The sequence below is a fragment of the Protopterus annectens genome, chromosome 10.part0 (assembly GCF_019279795.1).
Source record: "Protopterus annectens isolate FY-2018-M chromosome 10.part0, PAN1.0, whole genome shotgun sequence".
Classification (NCBI taxonomy): Eukaryota; Metazoa; Chordata; order Ceratodontiformes; family Protopteridae; genus Protopterus; species Protopterus annectens.
In genome coordinates this window covers 899,806,463-899,823,793 of record NC_056744.1, presented here as the reverse complement: position 1 = coordinate 899,823,793, position 17,331 = coordinate 899,806,463, and the positions used below count along the sequence as shown (strand labels likewise).

Genomic DNA, 17,331 nt, shown 5'->3' with positions numbered 1-17,331 from the left:
TGGCCAAGGCCTTGATTTTCTGATCAATATCTGAGTGGTTTGGCTGGCTATAATCAACTGTATTAGAAGCTGAAGTCAAGTACAAACTTGCAGTTTTAAAGATAGTACTGTATTTTATTTTTCTGTCTATTTAACTGTTTAACTTAATTTTGCCTGACTAAAATATTTTATTTTATATATTTCCTGGCATTGCTTTCTGTTCTCATCTGTCCTGAAATTGTTTTTTCCATCTATTTAATTGTTTCACTGAATATTGTGGTCTGTCTGTCCCTCTGCAGTTAGATGGGGTTATTGCTGTTCTCGCATCTCTGTTATTCATTATTTAACTCTTAGCCTAGAGGGTTTCTCTCTGCTTTAAGTGTTAGCAACATAGCTGGAAATTTATTTTCTGCTCAATACCTGAGTGGTTTGGCTGGCTACAATCAACTGTATTAGAAGCTGAAGTTAAGTACAAACTTGCAGTTTTAAAGATAGTACTGTATTTTATTTTCTGTCTATTTAATAGTTTAACTTAATTTTGTTTGACTGAAATATTTTATTTTATATATTTTCTGGCATTGCTTTCTGTTCTCATCTGTCCTGAAGCTGGTTTTTCCCCCTCCCTCGCATCCTATTCTTGTGGTGTTGTTATAGTTGGTGGCTTTGCAGTAGCCTGCCCCTACTGTAAATTTGATCTGGGACACTCCTCCCAGTCTAGTGTTCACTCTACTTAATAAAAAAATTGCACTTTATTCATCTGCTTTTACTGTGTTTGTGTTTCTTCCTACTTTACTACCTTATTTTGCTTTTGCCTCTTCGTAAAAGTACTCAATTGCATTTATTCTGCTGCATTTATTACCGCTTGTTAGTAGCCTGATTAAATTGTAACTGTTATTCTAAGCCTGTTGGTTTAAGCACTTGGGCTTCAAACCATTGTTTTACAATAAGAAGATTTGTGGTCTGCACTGTTGTGGCAGGACAGGTAGCTTACATCCTTCTAAGTTGGGAAATGCTGATTGAAGGCTCAGTGTCTGTTATTCTAAAAGTGTATTAGTTCTGGTTTAAGCACTTGAGCTTCAGGCCAGTTACTTTACATTAAGAAGGTCTGTGGTCTGCACTCTTGTGGGAGGAGAGGCTAGATTCAGCCCTTCTGAGCTGGGAATTTCTGGTTAAAGGCTTATTTTGCCTGCTTATTTGAATTGTTTCTTTCTGAAACTGGTACACCTTGTTTGCTGCAGCACAAGACTAGATTCAGACCTGCTGAATCTTTTTTTGTTTGTATAAATTGAGCACTAATCCAGGCCATCTTTTCCTGGAGAAGGTTCCCCTGCACCCTAGTGGCAGGAGTGTGCAGTTAGAACTTGTCTGATGACTGCTGGAACGGGGCTCAGTTTTTAGCTTTTTATTGGTTAATTGGTTAATTTGTTTAAATCAGTTTGCTCATTTGCTACTGTTATATTAAAAAATACACTTTATATATCGCTGCTTAGCTAGGGTTAAAATATTCCTGGAGCCATAAAGTCTGCTCTTCAAATTTTCCCTTAAAACTAGCCAGTTTTTTAGTTTTAGCACTCAAATCTGTTTCTTTGAGCTCAGCACTTGTTCAGAACTCATAGTAAGCACTAAATAAGCTACAAATTACTACAGCACTCAACTTTCCTCACTTGTCTAGAGGAAAACGTTTTTTAGTACTTAATAGATAAGCACCTATCCAGGCATGTCTATGGGTCAGCTCCTGGTGTTTTCTCCTGTCTACCTGATGAATCTGGGCATCTTGGGGCAATGCAGCAATTGCCTCATGTACACAGACAACCCTCTCCTCCTACCACCCAACACTACAGCCTATGAGAGATGCACTTATATAGCCAAACTGGAAGCAAAGCTCTCTTCACCCAAGACTGGACTAGATAGTCAAAAAGAGAGGGTAAACACTTGCACCACACCACACTCATCACATAGTCCCTCAAAACCTACACCACCAAAACACACACATAGAAACACAAAACACACACCTACATTCGTGGAGGCTCTCAAAACATCTGCCAAAGCAACAAAGACCTCCAAAGCAGAAATGCAAGCAAACTCCACCCCCCCAACACAACCCTAATAACACATAGCCAACAAATTCAGTGTGCTACCCAACCACAGCCCATAAGACATAACAATGTACCCAACACTCTAGTCATAGGTGACTCTATAGTCAGGCACACTGATGTTCCACTCATCAGGCTAAATAAGGAGAAAGTTACTGTCAGCTGCCTGTCAGGTGCCAGGATCCGCCACATAATGCATGCACTCAGGTCACTCCAAAACAAGTACAAATATGACTCTGTCATTGTCCATGTTGGTGTGAATGACCTGAGATGTACCTCCCTGGACTACATGAAAAGAGACATGGAGGAGCTCTCCGATCTTGTAGCCTCGGTAGGTATGACCCTAGCCCTGAGTAGCATCCTGCCATCACCCAGAATTATACCACAGTACAAGGACAAAATGATTGACTTCAACAATTGGCTAAGCTTCTGGTGTCATTCTAAGGGGATCTAGTATGTGTCTGTCTGGGTTGACATGATCGACAGACCACAGGGCTTTGCCAGAGATGGCCTGCACCTGTCGCCCTTTGGATTCTGGATACTGGCGAAGGCTCTTGCCACCCCTATAGTGCCTTTTTTAGGCAAGGTTCCAATGACAAATTCACCCCATAACAGGTACAAAAGCAAGCAAAATCTGAGGGTAATTCTACTCAGTGCTAGAAGTCTAAACCTCAAAATGTACTCACTCAAGGCACTCCTTAAAATGGAGAACATCGATATCTGTGCTATGACAGAGACCTAGTTCAAGGCTCCAGAGAGCACCCCTGCATTACCAGGCTATAATTCATACCGCACCTTTCGGCCACCTAACCTGGACCGAAAAACTAAAGGATATCCATACCTCCAGGCTAGTTGCTCAGCATAATGCATCTGCGATTATCCAAGTGCAACTAACTCTGGGCAAGACCGCAATCCAAACTGTAGCTTACTACAGATCCCAAACCATGCCCCAGAATTCACCCTCCTCATTTCTTGATACACAGGAAAATATTAGGGTACAACCAAACACCCTAATAATGGGTGATTTCAACTACCCCACCATTAACTGGGAAAACTACTCATGTACCAAATCTTTTGCTCAACATTTTCTGAAATTCATAAATTCCAGTGCCTTGGATCAACTTATCCACATCCCCACCAGGGGCAGCAATATCCTAGACCTGGTCATTACCAACATGGGAAACTGATGTTCTACACCAGAGGTCAATTCCTCATTGGTCAGATCCGACCACAAGCTAATCACCCTAAACATCCACATCCTGCCCCACCCTCTATTAGGGAAACCACCATAAAAAAATTTCTCCAAAGCCAACGTCATGCTTCTTAAGACAGAAGTGGCAAACTTCATGACACCCATGCAGATGGACAATAGAGGTATAAGTGCTGAATACTACACAAATGCACTTTATAAGCACTTACATGAGTGCATGGATCGTGCTATCCCTAACGGAACCAAGATGCTATCCTCCAAACAAAGGAAGCCAATCTGGTGGTCCCCTGCCATAAACAAACTTTACAACAGAAGAAAGAAATTGTTGCAAAAAAGAGTAAAATCCCATGATTGGAGGAACTGCGTGGTCAGCCTCAGTAAGAAGCTGAGATCCCTCATAAAATCCTCCAAAGCTAGTTATGAAAACAAAATCCCCACTGTTTCTAAAGACAACTTCAAAGCATTCTATAGCTATGTCAAGAATCCCAATGGCAACACTCAGATCTGCTCTGAGTTACAGCACAATGGTACTAAATATTCAGAACCAACTAATATTGCCAACATCCTGGCAGATAGATTCAGTGCTAACTTTACCCCCTCACACCCCCTAAAGGGCCCATCTCTATACCAGAAGAATGCAAAGTTCTTGTAATCATGGCTGCACAGGTAAAAAACACACTCTCCAAAGCCAAGATCACAGCATCCATGGGATCTGACAACATCCCAGGCTGTGTTCTACATGAACTACAGAATGAACTGTCACCCCACCTAAGTACCATGTTCAATCATAGCCTCACCTCAGGCTTTGTGCCCACTGAATGGCGTACAGCGACGGTTATCCCACTCCACAAAGGGGGATCCACCATGTACCCTGGGAACTACCGCCCCATTAGCCTGACAAGCCTGGTCTGCAAGGCCATGGAACACATCATCATGGAACTTATAAACAAAGACATTGATAATCTCCAAACTCTGGACCCAACCCAGTTCGGGTTTGTAAAAGGCAGATCATGTCTTCTAAACCTGATAGACTTCTTTGAAGCAGTCACCAAAGCCATAGATGAGGGTAAGGTGGTTCACACAGCCTATCTAGATCTCGCCAAGGGTTTCGACACCATCCCCCACTCTGGAATTATAGATAAACTTACTAAACTAGGTATAAATCCCTATGTCACAAGACTGGTTTCCAACTGGCTCACTGACAGAACCCACACTGTGAAATTAGCAGACTCTGAATCCGACTTCAGACCAGTGACAAGTGGAGTACCACAGGGTTCAATCCTGGGTCCTCTCCTGTATGGTATCTACTTCTCTGAATTACAGACTAATATAGAAGGTCTTTGGCTAATGAAGTTCACAGATGACTACAAACTAGAAGCCATAATCAAAACTCCTAACGATGTGGACATCCTACAAAAGGGCCTCACTGAGACAGATGCCTGGTGTCAAAGCCATGGCCTCAAGCTCAATGCCAAAAAGTAGACTGTCATCCCTTTTGGTAAAAACTCTGTACCCATGAACTACCACAAAGGCAGTAGTCTACTTAACACCAAAAGTGTGATAAGAGACCTTGGGACACATGTGGACAGTAGTCTCTCCTTTGATAATCACATCACCATAGTAGCCAGGAAATCCTTCTACATGGCACACCTCATCACAAAAGGTTTCTCATCCAGGAAAAAAGAGGTAATTGTTCCCCTCTACTCATCATTCATTAGACCCATTATACAGTACAATGCTGCCCCTTTTGGTATGTACCTCACAAGACATCTACAACAACATCGGTCCTGGGTCCCCTCCTGTTTGGTATCTACCTCTCAGACATCCAGGCCAACATGAAGGGACTCTGGCTGACAAAGTTCACAGATGATTGCAAGTTGGGAGCCATTATTAACTCCCCAAGTGATGTTGACATCCTACAGAAAGGCCTCACTGAGACCAATGACTGGAGTCAGAAGCATGGTTTAAGCTCAATGCCAAAAATATGTCATCATCCCCTTTGGGAAAAACCCATTTCCCATGAACTACCACATCAATGGTAGTCCACTGAACACAGAAGTCATTATAACAGATCTGGGAGTACAGGTTGACAGCAACCTCTCTTTTGACCACCACACATCCACTGTGGTCAGAAAGTCCTTCTATGTGGCACATCTCATTACTAAGGGTTTTGCATCCAGGAAGAAAGAGGTCATTGTCTCCCTCTACTCTTCCCTCATTAGGCCAGTCATCGAGTACAATGCCCCATTTGGCATGTACCTCTCTAGACACCTGCAACAACTGGAGAGGCCACAAAAATACCTCACAAAGAGGATCCTAGGCCTTAAATACTTGTCATATATGGACAGACTCAAAAAACTCCAACTATTCTCTGTCTCATATCGCCTACTTAGAGGTGATCTCTGCTTAACTTACAAAGCCATGTCTGACCCAGCTCTGTTAGAAATGCTACATCTAAAGAAATCTCAATCCCACCGCACCACACGCTCCAGAGAACTCAACCTCATTACCACAATCAACCGATCGTGCTGGAGGGAAAGGTTCATAACCCAGAGACTGCCCATGCTATGGAATAGACTTCCCATACATGTCAAGCAGAGCACCTCACTGGCCCTCTTCAAGAGAAATCTTGATGAGTGAATGGGAAATAGAAAATTCATCCTGGGGATCACTCTAGTGGCTTTTCTCAACAGAAACTAAGGTTGGGTGGCATGATGCTAGGGTAATCCTATGGGCTAGGCTTGCAAGGGCTCCAGGGTCATTAGCCTAGTACACACCTATGAAGCTATGAACCTATGTTACACGCAATGCAACAAGCTAGTATGTGTCACCACAGCAAACCAAGAAAAGTGAATTCCTAGGGCTGTGTAATCATTCCAGACAAAACTAGAGGAGGTAACATAAGATACTAATGTATGAAAAGTGGAACACTTTCACATTTTCTTTCTGAGGTTATCAAAACATGATGTTTCACAGCAGGACAATTTACATACCTCTATTTATGCTTGGAATTCTCCCCTGACAAAATGCTGTGCTTCATACAGGAAGTGGCTTTGCCTTTCATTCTACAAGTGGCACAGTTCAAAATAATTCAAGCAGTTCACTACAGTTCATTTTTCCATAGATCATAGATGTACTGGTAAAACAATTTACTAAAAACAAAGCGCTGATATCCATTTTGAATGCATTACAGAATTATATGATATCTCCATCATGAGACAAGAACTTCAAATCAAGCACACAGTAACTTCATTGTTTATATCATCATTCAAGTTTTAAGTAGTTATCAAATAAAGCTATTATGAAGACATCAGGAAAAATGTTAAAAGAATTGCAAATGCATCGGGAGCATTTCTCCCCAGGCCTCCGCTGAAAATGGGCTTTGTCCCAGTTGGACTTTCCCAGTAAACAAATATTAAGTCAATAAATAAATAAATAACTAATAAAATGACAAATGTACCATTTTTCTGTGAGTAAGAGAAGCAGATGACCACTAGCTGTAATCCAAGAACAGCAGTTACCAATTTCTTCAACAGACCCATTCAAATGCCTGAAATGTTAAAGAAAATGCATGAGTATATGAAAGTAGGACACTGTGCTGTTTGTCAAAGCATTTACAGCTAGATTAATCACATTTTAAATACCCCAGTGTCATTTGCCAAAGCTGTGAGAAATAGGTTACTCACATTTTAAATAAAATTCTGTATTTTTATTGTTCAGCAGTAATTACATTGTTTCGCTGTCTTTTTGAAGGCAGATAGAAAGCTGCAGTGAACCTACCTGTTGTAAGTTATCTGTAGCTGTTTTCTTGATGGAATGTACACTATATGGTGTGGTGATCAAGTGCAAAAAAAGTATTTTCTTACCAGAGGCTAGCCTGTGGTTTCACAACTTCCTTTTACAACCGAGCAGTATGTTTAAATGGTATTAACAAGTTTGCAAAAGCCTTCAGACTGATATATGAAGTAGTGCATTAGATACATTGTCAGAGAAAAATCAAGAAGTGCTCAAAACAGAAGTTGATGTGTGTGTGTGTGTGTGTGTGTGTGTGTGTGTGTGTGTGTGTGTGTGAGTGCACCGTATGCACGCACGCTCTTGCATCTGTATGTTTCTCTCATATCTATCTATATGTATATACATAATATATATATATATATATATATATATATATATATATATATATATATACACACACACACACGTATATATATGTGTGTGTGTGTGTGTGTGTGTGTGTGTGTGTGTGTGTGTGTGTGTGTGTGTGTGTGTGTGTGTGTGTGTGTGTGTGTGTGTGTGAGAGATGTTATAAATTCTGAGAACCATTTTCCTCTTTTTTACTTGTAGGCAGTTCCCAATTGAAAACTGGTAATTATTAATGCAACAGTTTATCTACCTAACCTTATTTTTAGGCAACATACCAAGAAAAACAGCACAAAAAACTGAACTAAACTGCATACTATAAACATAAAAACAGAATTTGTTTTAGTACTTGCAAACTGATGTCAAGAATAACTTAATCCCCAGTTCATAAGTACTGAAAAGGTTTTCAAACATTTATACACACACACACACACACACACACACACACACACACACACACACACACACACACACACACACACACACACTGTGTAATAACACTTTCACATACTAGCCTTTGATGGCAGAAAAAAGTACTCACGGTGACTGGGGTGTACTCAAGTTCCTAGTTTAACCTTCTCACTCTGAAGAGAGGTGGCCAAAGTCAGAAATGCTTTATGCTCTGAGCTGTACCCTTTTGTTAAACAAAAAAAAAACTCTAGACAGGAAATTGAGTATGCATACATATGCATACTGTTGTTCAAAACAGTACAGTCAGTAAATGCTAAGTACATGTATTGCTATGCAAATGATCAAATGGAGAAACAGAATGGCAATGAAAATATTACCTGAACAACAACATTTATCTGATAATGAACACTGACTTAGAAGTACATGCTGAGAGTTATAACCATACAGCTAGCCAAACTAAAGGCAAGTGCACATTAGTGTATTGTTATTTATTGGAGATTCAGTGTGCTTTCCAAGGAAACTAGAGCCCCACTGCAGAGGTAATATATGTGGAAGCAGTGTAAATAAGGTGACAACAATGGACACTATAAAATGTCTTCTTTGAATGGTACAAAAGAAAGATTTCTGTTGCTGAATCTACTAACATGACCCAATTGTAGCAGTCCGTGTGGATTTATGACAGAGGCAGCAGCCAAATACATTGATTTCAATCTCAAGAACAGTTTTTTTCTGGTGAACAACAGAAGTTAAAAGACTCTTGTCATTTTTGAAAGATCTTTCATTGGTACCATTCGAATAGGGCATTTTTTATTTTTTATTTGATTTTAAAACAATAAATAAACAAATCAATCATAAAACAAACAAATAACTATTTACATAGGTCCACAGCTTATCAAAAATCAGTTCTACATCAACAGCAATTAATATTTTTCAAGCAAATCTTTAAGTTTAAGCCAATATTTATATGAATCTATAATACTAGAAGTTCTTATCATTATAGTATGCAGTTCACTACTGCAAATAATTTTTGCCATACTAATAAATTCAACACTAGAGGGGGTATCTTTACTTTTCTAATTTTTAGTAACTACTTTTGTGGCTATAGCAAGAATAGACCAAAGAAGAGGCACTTGGGTTTTTGGAATTATCTCAGGCATTGGAGCATTAAATAAAACTAAATATTTAGAAATATTACATCTATCTGACCATAGAGCTTGAATAAAGTTATTAATTTATTTCCAAAAAGGGGAGATGATATCACATTCATATACCATATGCAGCCAATCAGCTGTTATATCAGAATCACATCTCCAGCATTTATTTCTATTTGATTTATACATAATTGTAACTTTGTTACGAGTGACAAAAGCTCTATGTAAAAACTTCCAAATTAAAATGTTCTAATATAAGGAAGGTGTACTTTTATCTGTAGATGTTAATACTAATTTATTTTATTCTTCAGAAAAATCTTCATCATTAATGTTTGAGGAGTAGTTCCAATATGAATTATCTAAATATGTGAAATCTAACTTAAGAATTGTATAAATCTGTGATAAATATGATTTATTTGTCATTGCATGCATTATTATTAATATTTATTAAAAATTCCAATAACTTGAGGAACAATTTCTTATCTTTGTTAAATATCTTTTTTACCTCTGTGTTCACAAAGTCTCTAAATATTTCTAAAATTAATCAATTCTGAGAATCTTGATTGTATCTGGACCTTAAATTTTAACATTTTATATATATATATATATATATATATATATATATATATATATATATATATATCATCACCATTTAAAAATTGATGTTAATAAATAAAATGACTTTGCTGTTTCAAAACTAGCATTTTGTTGAAGTTATGAGTTTTTAAACAGTCATTTGTATATGCAATTGGAAACAGAAAATATTAAGTATTTATTTATTTAACATTTGTTTACTGGGATAGTCCAAGTGGAACATAGCCCATTTTCAGTGGAGGCTCGGGGAGAAAAGCTCCAAATGTATGCCTTTAGAACATGGGAGGTAACCAGAGCACTTGGAGAAAACTCACATGAATGCAGGGAGGATATGCAGACTCTGCACAGAAGGCACCCCAGCCAAGAATTGAACCAGAGAATGTCCTACTGTGATGCAACAGCACTAACCACTGCACTGCAATGGTTAGAATATGTGAACTTTTGGAGAGAGGAATGATGTTATTTAAATAGGGAATTTGAGAATAGGGTATAATATCATTTGCACAAAATCTTTTAATAACCAGATAAAAATATTAGGTACTATTTGTTTATGACTGATTATGATAAATGTATTATTTAGTAATAATATTTATTGATGTATTTGTTTCCATTTTGAATCATAAGATGAATTTATCCACAAAGGTAGAACTTTTACAATTGTTGAAGTAGCATACAATTGAATATCAGGGAATCCCATTCCACCATTATCCCGACATTTTCTGTGCCACAGTAAACTTTTGGTTTATTAGGATGCCAAAAATTTAAGTAGAATATTATTTATCTTCCTCATCAATTGTATTGGGTGGAGATAGTACTAAAGATTGTAAGACAAATAATAATTTAGGGAGAATTACTATCTTAATAAGCAATAATCATTCTTTCATGGTAAAGAAGAATTTGTTCCAATCTGTGACAAAACTTGAAAGCTTATCAACAACCTGTTGAAAGTTTGTTTGTATCATTTCTTTACCATTAGACAGAATGTTTATACCAAGTTTTTTTTCATTTGATTGATCTTCCAATTGAAGTTAGAGTATTTTTATATGATTTTTAATTTTTTATTAATTAATAATGTACTTGTTTTATTATGACTTAATCTTAAATTTGAGATTTCTTCAAATTGACTCATAGAACTAATTATATGTTCTAATGAATTTCCTATATTTCTTATTGTTAGTAAAATATCATCAGCAAAGACTGAGTCTTCCATTCAAAATCTTCTTTTATTTTGATGCCATTAATGTTTTTATTGGCTCTAATACTATTAGCAAAGGTTCTATAGCTAATGCAAAAAGTAAAGGTGATAATGGAAAGCCTTGTTTTGTGCCTTTTTGTAATTTAAAGGAATTAGAAAGAAAAGAACCTGCTTTAACAAAAGCACAAGAGTTATTGTATAATTTAGAAATTAATGTAATTATCTCAGGTGAGAAATTATATACTTTAAGTGTTTTAAACAGGTACACCCAATTAACTGAGTTAAAAGCCTTATCTAAATCAAGACTAATGTAAAAAGTTATTTTTATTTTTGTTTGCATAGTCTATTAATGTATGTATTATTATTATATTATCCTGTAGTTGTCTATTTAAAATAAACTCAGTTTGATCATTGTTAATTAGTTTAGGTATAAGTAAATTAATTCTGTTAGCTAAAATGGACATGACCCTCTTATAGTCTTTATTTAAAAGTGAAATGGGTCTGTATAATGAACACTTTGTAGGATCTTTATCTTGTTTTAAAATAGGTGGTATAAGGGAATATTTCCATGATGGGGGGACTTCAGCGGTTGTTTTTATTTCTCTATAAATTTTATCTAATATTTTAACTGCATCATCTGGTAGTATTTTATATAGTTCTGGTATAAGACCATCTAAGCCTAGAGCCTTATTATCTTTTAACATTTTTTTTTATATTTCTGTTAAAGCAAATGGTCTATCATTTTTTTATTTTTTCACATGTTAATTTATTATTTATATTTCCCTTATAAAAGGTTTGACTATATCATCATTATCTAGGTTATTTGTATTATTATTTATATTTTCATAAAATATTTTAATGACATTAAGAATACCTTTAATATCTGTTCTACTCTCTTTTCTACTATTTTTATGTGTTATAATTTTATATGATTTAGTTTATTCATTTTCTTTAATCTACAAGCAAGTTTATGCAAGCTTAATGGGTTTACTGAATATACTCCAGCTTTACTCCGTAGCATATCGCCTACTCCGAGGTGATCTCTGCCTAACATATAAAGCTATGTCAAACCCAGAGCTGTTGGACATGCTACACCTAAAGAAATCCCATTCCCTCTGAGCTACACAGTCTAGGGACCTAAACCTTGTCACCACAATAAACAGGACGTGCTGGAGGGATAGATTCCTGTCCCAGAGACTTCCCATACTCTGGAACAAGCTACTCAGCTATATCAAACAAATATCCTCATTAGCACTCTTCAAGAAAAATCTTGATGAGTGGATGGGGAATAGGAAATTCACCCCAGGGATCACTTTTGTGGCTCTGCTTGACAGGGCCACAGGAAAATAATTTTCTCGAATGGCAAGTCAGGGAACCTTTTTGGCTAGGCTTATTTAGGCCCTTGGGTCGATAGCCTAGTACCTACCTATGAACCTATGAACCTATATAGCCTTTAAATTCATTCGATTTACAAAATTCATTAAGTGTTTGGCTGAAGATGTGATTCTCAGCTTTCTATGTGCAGTGGAATCTTTGTCTGATAAAATATAATTATCAACAGCCGTTCTTACTTCACTTTTGATGTAATAGGCAATAGCATCTAAGTCATTTTTTGCATCTTTAACTCCAAACCCTAGAATCCAAAAAGAGTTTACCAATATACATAGTTTTCTGTTCCACTCAGTTTTAAGAATACTTACCATACCATTTTTATCAACATAGGTATCTTTTAATTTTGGGATTACTGGTGAGTTCTTCCATAAAATCAGGATGCCTCTTCTTTTATCTTGAAAGCCAAAACCCGCTAAAACAAAATAATTCTATAATGAAAGTTTATGTACATCTTTATTAAGTAAACATGTTTCCTGTAGAAATACTATTTGAGTTTTATGTAATTGCAAGTATTTGAACAGACACCCGCTCTTTACTGGAGTATTCAATCCGTTAATATTAATAGATATGAATTTAAAATCAGACATTTATATAAGAGAGAAAAAAACACAGGTATGATGAAACTGCATGTATGTACAGAACTTATTATATACTTTATAGGCTCATATAGGTTCATAGGAGGTTACTAGGCTAGTGGCCCTAGAGCCTTTATAAGCCTAGTCATGTTAATGCCAACTATCCCCATTTGTTCATTTTTGGCTAGTTCACAGAACAAATTTATCAACAGAGTGGATCTGTGATCAACACTGACTACCTCTGTCCATGAGGGACATGGGTGCCACCCCAGGGATGAATTTTCAGTCTCCCATCCAGTTATCTATGTTGCATTTGAGTAGGGTCATTGAGGAACTCTGGAGTCTATTCCAGAGAAGCAGCAGTCTCTGGGAGGCATATCTGTCTCTTCACAGTCTGTTAATGTTAGAAGCTAGGTTGAGATCCCTAGAGTGAGTGACTCTTAGCCATTTGACTAGTGGATGTGCAGCATTTCTATTAGGGCAGGGTTGGAGATTGCCCTATAGGCCAGGCACAAATCACCTATCAGCAGCCTATAAGATACAGAGTAAATGACAGGGCTTTCAGCCTGTCCATGTATATCATGATTTGGAGTCCCTGTATTTTCTTAGTGAGAACCTCTGAGGTCTATCCAGCTGCTACAGGTGTCTGGTGACGTACATGCAAAAGGTTGCATTATACTCTATTAGTGGTCAGATGAGGGTCGAGTACAGTGGAGTTATAACATCCCTTGACCTGGATGCCATGCCCTTGCTTATGAGGTGTGCTACATAAAAGGCTTTCCTTACCATTGTAAAAACTTAGCAGTCAAAGTTCATATTGCTATCAACCTGTAATTCCAAGTGTCCACTGGGTTGGAACTCAAGGGGGTGCTGTCAATATTATAATTTATAGGGAATTCCGTTTTGCCAAAGGGAATAATAATGCATTTTTTGCATTAGTTTTAGACCATGGCATTGACACAAATTATTTGTTTGTGTTAGCCCTTCTTGTAATATGTTCACATCATTGAGGGACTCAGTGATTGCCCCCACTTCGCAATCATCAGCCAACTTGGTGAGCCAAAAGCCATCTATTTTGGCTTGAACTTCTGTGAAATAGATGCCAAATAGTAAGGGGCACAGACCCCTGTGGTAATCCACTGGTGTGGGGTCTACTTGTGAAGGTGGAGTCACCAATTTTGAAAGAGCTCATTCTGTCAGTGAGCCAATTGGCTACCCATCTATAAATGTAAGAGATTTTCTTAATGATGACAGAGTTGGGAATTGTGTTAAAAGCCTTGGTAAAGTCGAGATAGGCTGTGTGTACTGTCTTACTTGTGTCAATGGCTTTGGTGACATTCTTAAAAAGTCTTCCAGGTTTAATAAGCATGATCTACCCTTAATGAAGCCAATCTGGGTTGGGCCCAGTGTTTGGAGGTCACCTATGTCCTTGTTGATAAGGTCCATGGTAATTTGTTCCATGGCCTTGCAGATGAAGCTGGTTAGACTTGTGGGTCTTTAGTTCCCAGAGTCAATTTATAGCCGCCCTTTGTGCAGGGGGATTATTGTTGCTGTTCTCCATTCTGCAGCAACATAGCCACTTTTCAAGCTATGATTACAGAAAACACCAAGTAGGTTTACTACATCTTGTTTTAGATTGTTTAGTAAACAACCTGGTATATTATCTGGTCCCACTGAGGGCGTGTTTTTGGCCTTGGCGAGTGCAGGAATGACCTGTTCTCTAGAGATACTAGGCAAAGTGCTGGTGTCAGTCATGCTTTGGGATATGGTAGGTGGATATGTGGGGGTGAAGTTTCCACTGAATCTATCAGCTAGCAGATTGGCAATATCTTCTAGTGTAGTATGAGTGATCATATCTACAACCAGTTCAGCACATAGCTTGGCATTCACTTTTAGGCTTCAGATGTATTTAAAGAATGCCTTATGATTATCCTTGGCTAGATATATGATTTTAGTTTTGTAATTTGTTTTAAAAGACTTTACAACTTTTCCAAGTTTCCTGTTTAGGCTGAGGATGGAACTCTTCCTCCACAGAGTACTATCCCTCTTGCTTCCTCTTGAGTCTTGGGGGCCCAGAAGGGAAAATCTAACAAAGGAGGGTAGATTTTTGAAGAAATTTATGAAAATATTTGTTATGGAAGATGTGAATTCAGTAATAGGAGTGCAGAGTGAATTTACGTATTATTCCCCAAGATATAAAATCTGGGCTAGGCTAGACAGAATTTACATTTCACAGGTACATGTGCATTTAATTGCAGGTTTTGATACACACCCAATAACTATTTCAGATCATGCACCAATAATAACTAAAATAAAAACACAGGGTAATGAAATAAAAATGAGACACTGGCACTTTCCCAGCTATCTGTTGAAAAGAGAGGAATTTAATGAGTGGGCAGTGGAGAGTATTCAAGAGCTATTGAATATAATAAAGATTACTTCTGAAAATATAGTTAGAGAGTGGGATAAAATTAAGGTGGAGTTTAAAAATTGGGTGGAAATAAAAGAAAGGGAGATATGACTAAGAAGTAACAAGAATGATTTAGAGGGACTAATAAATATTTAAATATTGCAGAATAGGGAGAATCTCACGGAAGACGATCAGCTACAGAATACTAAGCAGAAAATAAGGAATTACCTTGATAACATACATGTGATTAGAAAGACTACCATTAAGTAACTGTTTTTCATAATAACACTATAGCATAAAAACTTTTAGCACAATGACTCAGGCAACAGAAAGTATAAAGGACTGTCACCAAGCGTAAGGAACCTCTAAATTCTGTGAAAGTCTGTATAAAGCAGAGAAAAACGAAAATCAAGAAAAGATACAAATGGAAATGATTACGTAAGAATTAAATGTGCCAAGGTTAGAGGTAGAGGAGGCTCAATTACTAACGTTTAGGCTAGGAGGAGGTGAGATAAAAATTGTGATGTATAACCAGTCTACAGGAAAGTTCTCAGGAATAGATGGTATTCCTGTGGAAGTTTAGAATCTAGGAGGGAAAACTGATAAAGATCTGGAAGGTTTTGTTTAATAGTATTTTAAGAAGAGGAGAAGTACCAACATCCTAGAATAAAGCAGCTGTAGCTGTAAAACCTAAAGAGGGTAAAGATCCATCAGATCCAGCTTCATACAGGCCAATTTCAATACTAAAGCATGATTATAAAGTGTTCATGTCTATAATGGCTAAAGGAGTGGCAAAAGTAATGTCAAAATTGATAGATATGGATCAATGTGGTTTTGTTGAGGGGAGGCAAACATTTGACAACATTAACAGAACATTGATGAGCCAGAGGGAAGTAGAATATAAGAAAATACCATTGTTGTTGGTGGGTCTTGATGTAGAGAAAGCATTTGGCAGAGTAAGCTGTGACTTTATGAACAGGGCAATGGAAGCATTTGCATTTCCTGAAAAACTTATAAGGTTGATTAGGAGGAAATATGATGGATCGGAGGCAAAGATTAAAGTGAGTGGGGTCTTTTCTGATATTTTTTTTCTTGAGCAGAGGAACCAGGCATGGGTGTCCTCTTTCCCCTTTGTTATTTGCTTTATATTTACAACCACTGGGAAGGAAAATAAGGGACTCAGAAAGTGAAGGATATAACTGGTATGGTGATCAAGAAAACTTGGCTTTATTTGCAGATGATATTATTTTATACATGAAAAAAACAGAAAGAGATATTACAGTGTTGCGGAACATTTTGAGATAGTTTCACATCCTTTAGGAATATAAAATGAATGAAACTAAAACAAAGGCGATAGTGGTAAATTATGTACCCACATATGAATCAGTTCAGCAATAGCCAGAGTTATGGGAACATGATAAAATAACGTATTTAGGAGTATGGATTAAAAATGATTCTGGTGTGGCAGCTAAGGATATGTAGGAAGAGACTAAACAAAAGATAATACAAAAGCTGAGAAAATGGAAACTTTATGTGGATATGACTAGCAAGATACAAGCAGTTAAAATGTTTTTAGGCCCATTAGTCTTAAACACAGGTAAGACATATTTTTATCAACCAGAGTAGTTGTGGCTAGCAATTACTAAAGAGCTGAAGGACTTTATCCGGGAGAGGAAGACAGTAAGAGTCAAGTGGGATAAGCTGATTCTCACAGTAGAACAGGACAGACTGAGATTACCCAGTTTGAAGGGGGTATTTCAGAGCTGCAACATTAAGGCTCCTATATATAGCACAAGTAGAAAACTATAATTCAAAGTGGAAAGGGATGATGATGAAACAGAGGGGTAAGCTCAAGAAACAAGGAGAGACTGGGGTTTGGATGCAGGCCTTTAAGGAGAATAACAATGATCATACAGAATATTATTATCTATAAAGCAGCAGAAAGTATCCTAAGAACTAAGCCAACATGGGAGTGGGGAAAGGAGATTCTGCAGATAGGGATGACTGCAATTAGGGACACAGACAATAGGCAAGAGGGGGCTAGAATTTATTGCAGAAAAAATGGCAAAGGAACCAAGGTATTGGGAGCAAATAACTAGCGAAGGAAAGATGATAGAATAGAAAGGCACCAAGAATTTATTTGGACTGCAGATTAGAGATTGTCTTCCAATCAAGGAGTGA

At 37.3% G+C, this 17,331-nt stretch overlaps 1 protein-coding gene across 2 annotated transcripts in view; it reads right to left on the bottom strand.

The window, feature by feature from the left end:
* LOC122812816 (tartrate-resistant acid phosphatase type 5-like) overlaps nucleotides 1–8,036 on the bottom strand; it is a 245,051-nt gene extending 237,015 nt beyond the window's left edge. The window contains exons 1-2 of one of the 2 annotated variants that reach the window (XM_044084869.1): nucleotides 7,964–8,036; nucleotides 6,743–6,832 (exon numbers count right to left, since the gene is read on the bottom strand). In XM_044084869.1, the coding sequence (XP_043940804.1) occupies nucleotides 6,743–6,824 (82 nt within the window). In that variant the 5' untranslated portion in view covers nucleotides 6,825–6,832; nucleotides 7,964–8,036. Of the gene's footprint in view, nucleotides 1–6,742; nucleotides 6,833–7,062; nucleotides 7,106–7,963 lie in introns of those variants that run through there. The other variant, XM_044084868.1, reaches the window with a different exon arrangement.
* Between the last annotated feature and the right edge of the window lie 9,295 nt (nucleotides 8,037–17,331).